The sequence below is a fragment of the Homarus americanus genome, unplaced genomic scaffold (assembly GCF_018991925.1).
Source record: "Homarus americanus isolate GMGI-L3 unplaced genomic scaffold, GMGI_Hamer_2.0 scaffold48902, whole genome shotgun sequence".
In the NCBI taxonomy this organism is placed as follows: Eukaryota; Metazoa; Arthropoda; class Malacostraca; order Decapoda; family Nephropidae; genus Homarus; species Homarus americanus.
Window position 1 is genome coordinate 32,501 of NW_024753803.1, and position 11,472 is coordinate 43,972.

Consider the following 11,472-nt stretch of genomic DNA (forward strand, 5'->3'; position numbering starts at 1 on the left):
TGAAAGGTGTAGTGCACGTGGTAGGGAGGCGTGGTAGTAGTAGTGGGCGTGGTGCACGTGGTAGGGAGGCGTGGTAGTAGTAGTGGGCGTGGTGCACGTGGTAGGAAGGCGTGGTTGTAGTGGTGGGCGTGGTGCACGTGGTAGGGAGGCGTGGTACTAGTAGTGGGCGTGGTGCACGTGGTAGGAAGGCGTACTAGTAGTAGGGTGACAGTAGTAGGGTAGGTGACAGTATTAGGGTGGGTGACAGTATTAGGGTAAGGTAACAGTATTAGGGTAAGGTGACAGTATTAGGGTAAGGGAAACAGTATTAGGGTAAGGAACAGTATTAGGGTAAGGTAACAGTATTAGGGTAAGGAACAGTATTAGGGTAAGGTGACAGTATTAGGTAAGGTGACAGTATTAGGTAAGGTGACAGTATTAGGTAAGGAACAGTATTAGGTAAGGTGACAGTATTAGGTAAGGTGACAGTATTAGGTGAAACAGTATTAGGTAAGGTGACAGTATTAGGGTAAGGTGACAGTATTAGGTAAGGAACAGTATTAGGGTAAGGAACAGTATTAGGTAAGGAACAGTATTAGGGTAAGGTGACAGTATTAGGGTAAGGACAGTATTAGGCAAGGTGACAGTATTAAAGGAACAGTATTAGGATAAGGTGACAGTATTAGGTAAGGAAATCGTGCATTAGGCAAGGAAACAGTATTAGGTGTATGAACAGTATTAGGTATGGGGACAGTATTAGGTAAGGTGACAGTATTAGGTAAGGTGACAGTATTAGGGTAAGGTGACAGTATTAGGTAAGGAACAGTATTAGGTAAGGAAACAGTATTAGGTAAGGTAACAGTATTAGGTAAGGGAAACAGTATTAGGTAAGGTGACAGTATTGGGTAAGGTGACAGTATTAGGTAAGGTGACAGTAATAGGTAAGGTGACAGTATTAGGGTAAGGAACAGTATTAGGTAAGGAAACAGTATTAGGGTAAGGTGACAGTATTAGGGTAAGGTGACAGTATTAGGTAAGGAACAGTATTAGGGTAAGGAACAGTATTAGGTAAGGAACAGTATTAGGTAAGGTGACAGTATTAGGGTAAGGAACAGTATTAGGAAAATAGCATTAGGTAAGTGGAAACAGTATTAGGGTAAGGTGACAGTATTAGGTAAGTGGAACAGTATTAGGGTAATGAGGTGAACAGTATTAGGTAAGGAACAGTATTAGGGTAAGGGAACAGTATTAGGTATGACAGTATTAGGTAGTGACAGTATTAGGTAAGGAACAGTATTAGGTAAGGGAACAGTATTAGTGTAAGGTAACAGTACAGAGTAAGGGAACAGTATTAGGGCAGACAGTATTAGGTAAGGTGACAGTATTAGGTAAGGTGACAGTATTAGGTAAGGATATATTAGTAAGGTGACAGTATTAGGGTAAGGAACAGTATTAGGGTAAGGGAACAGTATTAGGGTAAGTGACAGTATTAGGGTAAGGTGACAGTATTAGGTAAGGAACAGTATTAGGGTAAGGTGACAGTATTAGGTAAGGGAACAGTATTAGGGTAAGGAACAGTATTAGGGTAAGGTAACAGTATTAGGGGTAGTGAACAGTATTAGGTAAGGTGACAGTATTAGGGTAAGGTGACAGTATTAGGGTAAGGTGACAGTATTAGGTAAGGGAACAGTATTAGGGTAAGGACAGTATTAGGGGGACAGATTAGGGTAAGGGAACAGTATTAGGTAAGGTGACAGTATTAGGTAAGGTGACAGTATGGTAAGGAACAGTATTAGGTAAGGAACAGTATTAGGTAAGGGAACAGTATTAGGTAAGGTGACAGTATTAGGGTAAGGAACAGTATTAGGGTAAGGTGACAGTATTAGGGTAAGGAACAGTATTAGGATAAGGTGACAGTATTAGGGTAAGGAAACAGTATTAGGGTAAGGAACAGTATTAGGTATGAACAGTATTAGGTAAGGTGACAGTATTAGGTAAGGTGACAGTATTAGGGTAAGGTGACAGTATTAGGGTAAGGTGACAGTATTAGGTAAGGAACAGTATTAGGTAAGGAACAGTATTAGGGTTGACAGTATTAGGGTAAGGACAGATAGTAAAGTGACAGTATTAGGTAGAGGTAGTGCAGATAGGTAAGTGACAGTATTAGGTAAGGAACAGTATTAGGGTAAGGGAAACAGTATTAGGTAAGGTGACAGTATTAGGGTAAGGTGACAGTATTAGGGTAAGGGGACAGTATTAGGTAAGGGAACAGTATTGGGTAAGGGAACAGTATTAGGTAAGGATGTATTAGGTAAGGGAACAGTATTAGGTAAGGTGACAGTATTAGGGAAGGGAACAGTATTAGGGTAAGGTGACAGTATTAGGGTAAGGAACAGTATTAGGATATGACAGTATAGGAAGGAACAGTATTAGGGTAAGGAACAGTATTAGGGAAGGAACAGTATTAGGGTAAGGTGACAGTATTAGGTAAGACAGTATTAGGTAAGGTGACAGTATTAGGGTAAGACAGTATTAGGGGTAAGGAACAGTGGTAGGAACAGTATTAGGGTAAGGAACAGTATGGGAGTGACAGTAGGGGGTAAATATTAGGGTAAGGTGACAGTATTAGGTAAGGTGACAGTATTAGGGTAAGGGAACAGTATTAGGGTAAGGGAACAGTATTAGGTAAGGTGACAGTATTAGGGGGAACAGTATTAGGTAAGGTGACTGTATTAGGTAAGGGAACAGTATTAGGTAAGGTGACAGTATAGGTAAGGAAACAGTATTAGGGTAAGGGAACAGTGGGGTGACAGTATTAGGTAAGGAGTATTGGAGTATTGGGTAAGGTGACAGTATTATGGTAAGGTGACAGTATGGTAAGGAGTATTAGTAGGGCAGTATATAACAGTATTAGGGTAAGGAACAGTATTAGGGGTGACAGTATTAGGGTAGGTGACAGTATTAGGTAAGGTGACATATTAGGTAAGGTGACAGTATTAGGTAAGGTGACAGTATTAGGTGGGAACAGTATTAGGTAAGGTAACAGTATTAGGGTAAGGTGACAGTATTAGGGTAAGGTGACAGTATTAGGTAAGGGAACAGTATTAGGGTAAGGGAACAGTATAGGTAAGGTGACAGTATTAGGTAAGGAAACAGTATTAGGGTAAGGAACAGTATTAGGGTAAGGTGACAGTATTAGGTAAGGGAACAGTATTAGGGTAAGGGTTAGGGTGGTAGGACAGTATGGTAAGGAACAGTATTAGGGTAAGGATATTAGGTAGAACAGTATTAGGTAAGGTGACAGTATTAGGAGGGAACAGTATTAGGGTAAGTAGGGCAGTATTAGGTAAGGAAGTATTAGGTAGGTGACAGTATTGGGTAAGGTGATTAGGTAAGGTGACAGTATTAAAGTGACAGTATTATAAGGTGACAGTATTAGGGTAAGGTGACAGTATTAGGGTAAGGGAACAGTATTAGGTAAGGTGACAGTATTAGGTAAGGACAGTATTAGGGTAAGGTGACAGTATTAGGTAAGGGAACAGTATTAGGGTAAGGTGACAGTATTAGGTAAGGTGACAGTATGGGTAAGGTGACAGTATTAGGGTAAGGAACAGTATTAGGGTAAGGTGACAGTATTAGTAAGGTGACAGATTAGGTGGACAGTATTAGGGTAAGTAGGACAGTATTAGGTAAGGGAACAGTATTAGGTAGGGAACAGTATTAGGGTAAAGGAAGGAGAAATGGTTATTAGGTGGGTGGTGGTAGGTGGGTATGTGGGTACTGTAGGTGGGTGGTAGGTAGGTTGGGTATGTGGCACTGTAGGTGGGTGGGTAGGTAGGGTATTTGGGTACTAGGTGGTGGGTAGGTAGGTGGGTATGTGGGTACTCTAGGTGGGTGGGTAGGTATGTGGGTAGGGTGGGTAGGTATGTGGGGTACTGTAGTGGTGGGTATGTGGATAGGGTCGCCATAACCATCCACACCTTGACTCCAGATTCACACAAAAGTTCCCTACGATAAATTTTACTCGTAAGTAGGAAATTAAGGAACGCGTTTAACGGCCTAACTTAAGTTCACGGTCCCCAAATTAGCGTCTAATAACTCATCAGAAACTGCCCTGAGAGACCTGACACTTCGCTGAGATAACGTTCTATTGAAGACCTTCTAGGAGGGAGGGGGAGAGCCGTGACGATAACTCTAACACCTCCCTCCCCTCCCCCACACACCCCCCCTTCCCCCACACACCCCTCCCCCACACACCTCCCCACACACCCCCTCCCCCACACACCCCATCCCCCCACACACCCCATCCCCCACACCCCCGACGACTACGCCACTAAAACATACTACTTACTTCGTTCAATATGTTTTCTCCCCTCCCCTGTCTCTCTCTCTCTCTCTCACCTTGGGCGAAAATGTGTAAGTTGAAGATTATATTTCGCGTCGTTCCTAGAGGCTATTGGGTAAACTGCCTATGAATGGCCAAAAGAATTTAAATGTATTCACCGTGTGCCCACCACCACCTTAAGTCGAGGTCCCAACGAGCGCAATATATTATTTCTCTGTTATATTTGCTTATTTTTTCTACTTTGAGGACGTGTTTTTTTATAATGGTAAGAGGGATCATTTAAATGTATGTGAGGGAGGTGTGTGAGGGAGGGTGTGGGGGATGATGGTAAGGAGAAGGAGTTATCCTGTGTGTGGCAGCTACGAGGCCCCTGGCTAGGTCAACAAGAGGTGCCAGTTAGTACTTTCCCGGCCAACCCACACGCCCTGTGCCCTGGTGGGTAGCCTCTCTCTCTCTCTCTCTCTCCAGTGCTGGCGACATTCATCTGGCTAAATTATTTGAGGGAATCACTTGAAGATTTACTCCCAGCTTTTTCAGTTAAAGATTTACTCCCAGCTTCTTTCACTGGAAGATTAACTCCCAGCTTCTTTCACTGGAAGATTTCCCCCAGCTTCTTTCACTGGAAGATTAACTCCCAGCTTCTTTCACTTGAAGATTTACTCCCAGCTTCTTTACTTGAAGATTTACTCCAGCTTCTTTCACTGGAAGATTTACTCCAGCTTTCTTGGAAGATTAACTCCCCAGCTTCTTTCACTTGAAGATTTACTCCCAGCTTCTTCACTTGAAGATTTACTCCCCAGCTTCTTTCACTTGAAGATTTTCCCCAGCTTCTTTCATTGGAAGATTCCCCCAGCTTTTCACTGGAAGATTTACTCCCAGCTTCTTTCACTGGAAGATTTACAGCTTTTCACTGAAGATTAACTCCCGTTCTTTCACTGGAAGATTTACTCCCAGCTTCTTACTGAAGATTAACTCCCCAGCTTCTTTCACTTGAAGATTTACCCCAGCTTCTTTCACTTGAAGATTTACTCCCAGCTTCTTTCACTTGAAGATTTACTCCCCAGCTTCTTTCACTTGAAGATTTACTCCCCAGCTTCTTTCACTTGGAAGATTTACTCCCCAGCTTCTTTCACTTGGAAGATTTACTCCCCAGCTTCTTTCCTGGAAAAGATTGCTCCCCAGCTTCTTTCACTGGAAGATTGCTCCCAACTTCTTTCATGAAGATTTACTCCCCAACTTCTTTCACTTGAATTGCTCCCCAGCTTCTTTCACTTGAAGATTTACTCCCCAGCTTCTTTCACTTGGAAGATTTACTCCCCAGCTTCTTTCACTTGGAAGATTTACTCCCCAGCTTCTTTCACCTGAAGATTTACCCAGCTTATTTTACCTGAAGTTACATGGGGGCGAATCTTCAGGTGTGAAATAAGCTGGGGTGAATTATCAAGTGAAATAAGCTGGGGGATTAAAGCTTCAGGTGACCATTTAACAATATTGCTCTAATTAATACACTAATGGAATGAATATTTTATACATGAACTATACATCAAAATAAACTGTATTCCAATATTTTTTACATACAAGTTACTGATATATTTCTTACTTGAATAAATTTTTCACTATTTAATTTCTTTTTCAAAAATTTACGTGTGTGTTTGGAGGCATAAAATATATTGATACGTAAAATATTAATAATGTATTTATGTATTTTTGTAGGGGTTTTATGTATCAGTGACGCATTTAAAAGATACAGTATAGGTATATTCTTTATGTATTAGTACAGTATTATATTATGTAAACTGTATTAGGTGTATTTTAACGTATATAGAATGTATGAAGTAATTTCTGTATGAGCTAAATAATTTAATGTATCACTTAGTTACACCATACATAAAATACTGGGGTAATTATTCATAAAATACCGGAGAAATTATACAGTACATAAAATTCCTCACATTACCGGACATTTTCTCCCTCAGTGGCATTTTTATTTAATTTTTTCTATCAACAAACTTTAACGGTGGTGTTTGGAGGCATAAAATATACATAAAATATACATAGAATATACATAGAATATACACTATACATAATCTAGAGCTTTTATGGCCCCGTTTACGACTTATGCCGCCAAGCCAAGTGAAGCTGTTTTGTGTTTCAAGTGCTTTTATTTATTGTAAGTAATGATGTGTGTGGTTAAAGGCATAAAAGTGTGAATAAAGTAATAATGTCAGGGTTTAAGAGGCATAAAAGTATATGTCAAGTATTAAGGTGTGTGGTTAAAGGCATAAAAGTGTGAATAAAGTAATAATGTCAGGGTTTAAGAGGCATAAAAGTATATGTCAAGTATTAAGGTGTGTGGTTAAAGGCATAAAAGTGTGAATAAAGTGATAATGTCAGGGTTTAAGAGGCATAAAAGTATATGTCAAGCATTAAAGTGTGTGGTTAAAGGCATAAAAGTGTGAATAAAGTAATAATGTCAGGGTTTAAGAGGCATAAAAGTATATGTCAAGTATTAAGGTGGGTGGTTAAAGACATAAAAGTGTGAATAAAGTAATAATGTCAGGGTTTAAGAGGCATAAAAGTATATGTCAAGTACACTGTATAATGTATGCATATATATATATACACAATTCTATACATAATTTTGGCATTCAATTGGTAGTCAATATATTTGTTTATTCTAGGAAAGTAAAATTTTTAATACAAACTAAATTACTGTATATTTGTTCATAAAATAGAAAATGTGTATGAAATGTGTATTAATGTAAACTGTACAGAGGATAAAATTCGATTTACCAGGTATATAAATTGCTAGGAAATGTATAACACTGGGTATATAATATCCCGGAAAAATATAAATACGGTATATTAAAACACTAATTTATTCTGATTTATGTTTCAATTTTTTTTCTTTTCTTTTTTCTTTTTTCTTTTTTCTTTTTTCTTTTTTCTTTCTTCTTTATTCTTCTTTTTTTCTTTCCTTCTTTCTTTCTTTCTTTTTTCTTTTTTCTTTTTTCTTTCTTCTTTCTTCTTTATTCTTCTTCTTTTTTCTTTTTCTTTCTTCTTCTTTCTTTCTTTTTCTTTCTTTCTTTATTCTTCTTTATTCTTCTTTATTCTTCTTTCTTTCTTTCTTCTTTCTTTCTTCCTTCCTTCTTGTAAACATTGTAATGGTGGTGTTTAAAGCCAGTCATTCAGGTATAATCAGGTGGAAGGTGATGGCTGGCTCTCTACACCTGACTGGGTACTGGGTCTTGTTGCTCTCTCTCTCTCTATCTATCTTTTTTCTTTAATTTTCTTTCTTTCTCTCTTTTATTGTTTTATCTTATTTCTCTCTTCTGTTATTTCTCCCGCACTCCTCACCTTCCTCCCTCCCCTCTCCTTACCTCCACCCTCCCACCTGCCCCCTCTGCCCCCTCCTGGCCTCCACCCTCCCACCTCTCCCCTGCCCTCTCCTCCTTACCTCTCCACCTCACTCCTCCTTACCTCCACCCTCCCACCTGTCCCCTGCCCTCTCCTCACCTCCACCTCCCACCTCTCCCGCCCCTCCTACCTCCACCCTCCCACCTCCTGCCCTCTCACCTCCACCCTCCCACCTCTCGCTCTCTCCTCACCTCCACTACTCAAAACAACAGAGGAGCAGACCCAGTGAGGCGTTTTTAAATTGTTTACCAGGTGTGAGGTTCGATGTAGGGATTATCTTTGCAAATTACTTTTCAGGAAACATTATATAATTTTTTTTTTGTAATTTAGCTGTAAACTTACCGCATTTTATTTTACTCTTATGTGCTGGCAAGGGATTAATTTATGTTGTGATGTCTCCTCTATTGAATTTGATATCATTCACCTGTGATATCAGTAAATTATTATTATTATTTTTTTTTAATGTGTACTAGTGGTTAATTTTCAGTTGTTGTTGTTGTTAGTTATTTGTTTTTTGTTGTATCATTCGTGTCAGGTTGGATTAATTGTATCTGGACTGTGTTATTGTTTCATGTTATATTGTTATTGTTGTTTTTATTTGTGTTAAGGATAATTATCTTTCTTGAAATACTGATATAGAGGTTACTTTTTTTTTTTTTTTTATGTTTGATGGAATTACTTTTTCTGAAATATATCTTGAGTTTTTTTTTCTATACCGTCTAAACTGATTACTTTCTGTGTAATGTTTATGTAACTATTTTTAACGTGTGTTGGAATTACCATTATTACGATAGATTTTATATTTTTTCCTTGACGAATCACCTTTTATGAAATAGATACCGTAATTATTGTTTTAATTTATTTTAATAACTCAGGTGTGTTGGAATTCCTTTTGCTATTATATACAGGATTAGTTTTATTCAGTTTTCAGTAAGTTTATTTCAGTTTGTAAATCACTTCAATACGATTATTTTATCTTTTAATTATTTAGATTTTATTATTTATTTATGTCGGCTTTACTTTTATAAATTTGTGAATACCTGTAGGTGAATTAGTCCAGGTAAAATATATACTGTACATTGAATTAGAATATATATTTTTATTATTTTATTTATATCTGGGTGAATTACTTTTTACTGTTAGGATATTTTAAGTTTTATTTATTATTTTTTTAATGTGGAATTTGTATGTAATTTGTGATTAGTTGTGTTACGTATGTTATGTAATATGCCTGTGTGTTTTTCAATTATTGCCTATATTTTTTTGATGGGGAAAATTAGTCCATAATAATTAGGATACTGGGGTGTATTTAATAGATTTTTAATTTATATTTGTTTTTATGAGAATAATTTTTTTTCGATTATATTTTTAGGCGAGTTGTATTAAATTTTTTTACTATATACGTGTAATAGATTTTTATTTTAAATTTCTTTCTGTTTTTATATGACCTTGAGAATATTTGGTCCACAACTGGTTAAACTATCTGGGGTAAAAAAAAAATCTACATGTTTTTAATTGAATTTAAAGTTTTATTTTTCGTTTATTTTTAACCGAATTATTGAGGTTTAATTTTTTTTTTTTTTTAGAATTTAATGTTTTATATTTGCCCTTGAGCTGCACTACCGCCATTAAAAGTTGATATAGAATACAGGTTTGGGCTTTAAGGTGTTGTTCTGTCTTAGGTAAAAGTGCGTGTTTGTACGTGCTTGTGTGTATCTATGTATGTATGTGCGCGTGTGTGTTTGTGTGTGAGGCAGGCAGGTGGGTGAGCGCCGTGTTGTAGACATAATTAACGGAGAATAACGAGACCAATGAAGGCAAGTGTTGGCTAAGTTGTCTGTAAACACGAGATAAGTGAAGGGAAGCACAAACATATCCAGTCGTTTACAGCAGAGAAAAGTGGTGGTTTAAGAGAGAGAGAGAGAGAGAGAGAGAGAGAGAGGGAGAGAGAGAGAGAGGGAGAGAGAAAGAAGAGGGAGAGAGAAGAGAGAGAGAGACCTGTGAGTGTTTCCCATAATGGTGTGGAGAATTTTGCGAGAAGAGGACTTTCAACAGTTATCCCATTCTTCATGTGTTAAAGGTATGGAACTGAGGAAGTATATTTTACATCCTTGCCCTCCCCTCCCCATCTAGTCCTCGTCTCTACCTTTCACTCTCACTACTAACACTAATCCTGGATCACCTAAGCCCCCCACCACCACCACCACCACTAATCGAGTCAACGTCCTGCAGCCCACACCACTATTTCTAATCCCCGGATCCAGCCTCACCCCCCACCCCCACCACACTACCACTAACTAACCTTGGATCAACCCCCTCCCCCCTCCCCCTCCTCCCCCAGGCGACAAAATGGACCACAGCCAGCCCCCGTAGAGTCAGGAACCGATCACCCTTGAGAGCTGTGTCACTTGGTCTAAAGCCGATACTGTACCTTGTGTAAAACTTGGTCTATATGCTCCAGCTCAATCCCCGCGTCCTTCTTCGGGATAAGATGGGCGACTTGAAGGTGTTGGAGGAGAGAGAATTGTTTACCTGGAAGAAAAGAAGAATAGTTTACCTGGAAGAAAGAAGAAGAGTTTACCTGGAAGAAAGAAGAGTTTACCTGGAAGAAAGAAGAGTTTACCTGGAAGAAAGAAGAAGAGTTTACCTGGAAGAAAGAAGACAAGAGTTTACCTGGAAGAAAGAAGAGTTTACCTGAATGTCCACAATATCTGGCGGTGGACGGAAATAAAGTCACAGGAAAAAAAGTCACATGACCTGTACACATTGACAACACAATATACATATGAGGGCATTGCACGTAGGTTAGGTTAGGTTAGGTTTTTTCCGTTCCTTTTTATGACTTTTTTCCTTGACTTTTTTCCTTGACTTTTTTCCTTGACTTTTTTCCTTGACTTTTTTTCTTGACTTTTTTCCTTGACTTTTTTTTGTGACTTTTTTTCTTGACTTTTTTTTTTACTTTTTTTCTTGACTTTTTTTCTTGACTTTTTTTCCCTGGATTCTATCTGGTAGGCACTCCCTCCTCCCACAGTCTCTCTCTGTTGCCACTATGAGTTGGTAAAAGCCTAGAGTGTAGTATGTGACAAGAGTCGTGTACAAGTATCTCTCCCCTGAGACCCGTCAGCGGGAAGAACTAACTCTCCCCGTTCACCTGGGAGATATTGGTGTCCACAAAGCCTCCCTGATCACATTACCAACATCTCTGCCCAGCTTCCAACTCTGTCCTCCCGCTCAGCTTCCAACTCTGTCCTCCCGCTCATCCTCCAACTCTGTCCTCCCGCTCACCCTCCAACTCTGTCCTCCCGCTCATCCTCCAACTGTCCTCCCGCTTATCCTCAACTCTGTCCTCCCGCTCCCAGCTTCAACTCTGTCCTCCACTCATCCTCCAACTCTGTCCTCCCGCTCATCCTCAACTCTGTCCTCCCGCTCATCCTCCAACTGTCCTCCGCTTATCCCCAACTCTGTCCTCCCGCTCATGCTCAACTCTGTCCTCCCGCTCATGCTCCAACTCTGTCCTCCCGCTCATCCTCCAACTCTGTCCTCCCGCTCATGCTCAACTCTGTCCTCCGCTCATCCTCAAGTGTCCTCCCGCTCATCCTCCAACTGTCCTCCCGCTCATCCTCAACTCTGTCCTCCCGCTCATCCTCCAACTCTGTCCTCCCGCTCACCCTCAACTGTCCTCCCGCTCATCCTGCTCTGTCCTCCCAGCTCACCCTCCAACTGTGCTCCGC

The 11,472-nt window shown here is 39.7% G+C and overlaps 1 protein-coding gene across 1 annotated transcript in view; it reads right to left on the reverse strand.

Moving 5' to 3' along the window:
- The window catches only part of LOC121855445 (conglutin beta 1-like), a 14,953-nt gene extending 3,711 nt beyond the window's left edge, over nt 1-11,242 (reverse strand). The window contains exon 1 of the mRNA XM_042350381.1: nt 11,132-11,242. Within this exon, the coding sequence (XP_042206315.1) occupies nt 11,132-11,242 (111 nt within the window). The remainder of the gene's footprint in view (nt 1-11,131) is intronic.
- Between the last annotated feature and the right edge of the window lie 230 nt (nt 11,243-11,472).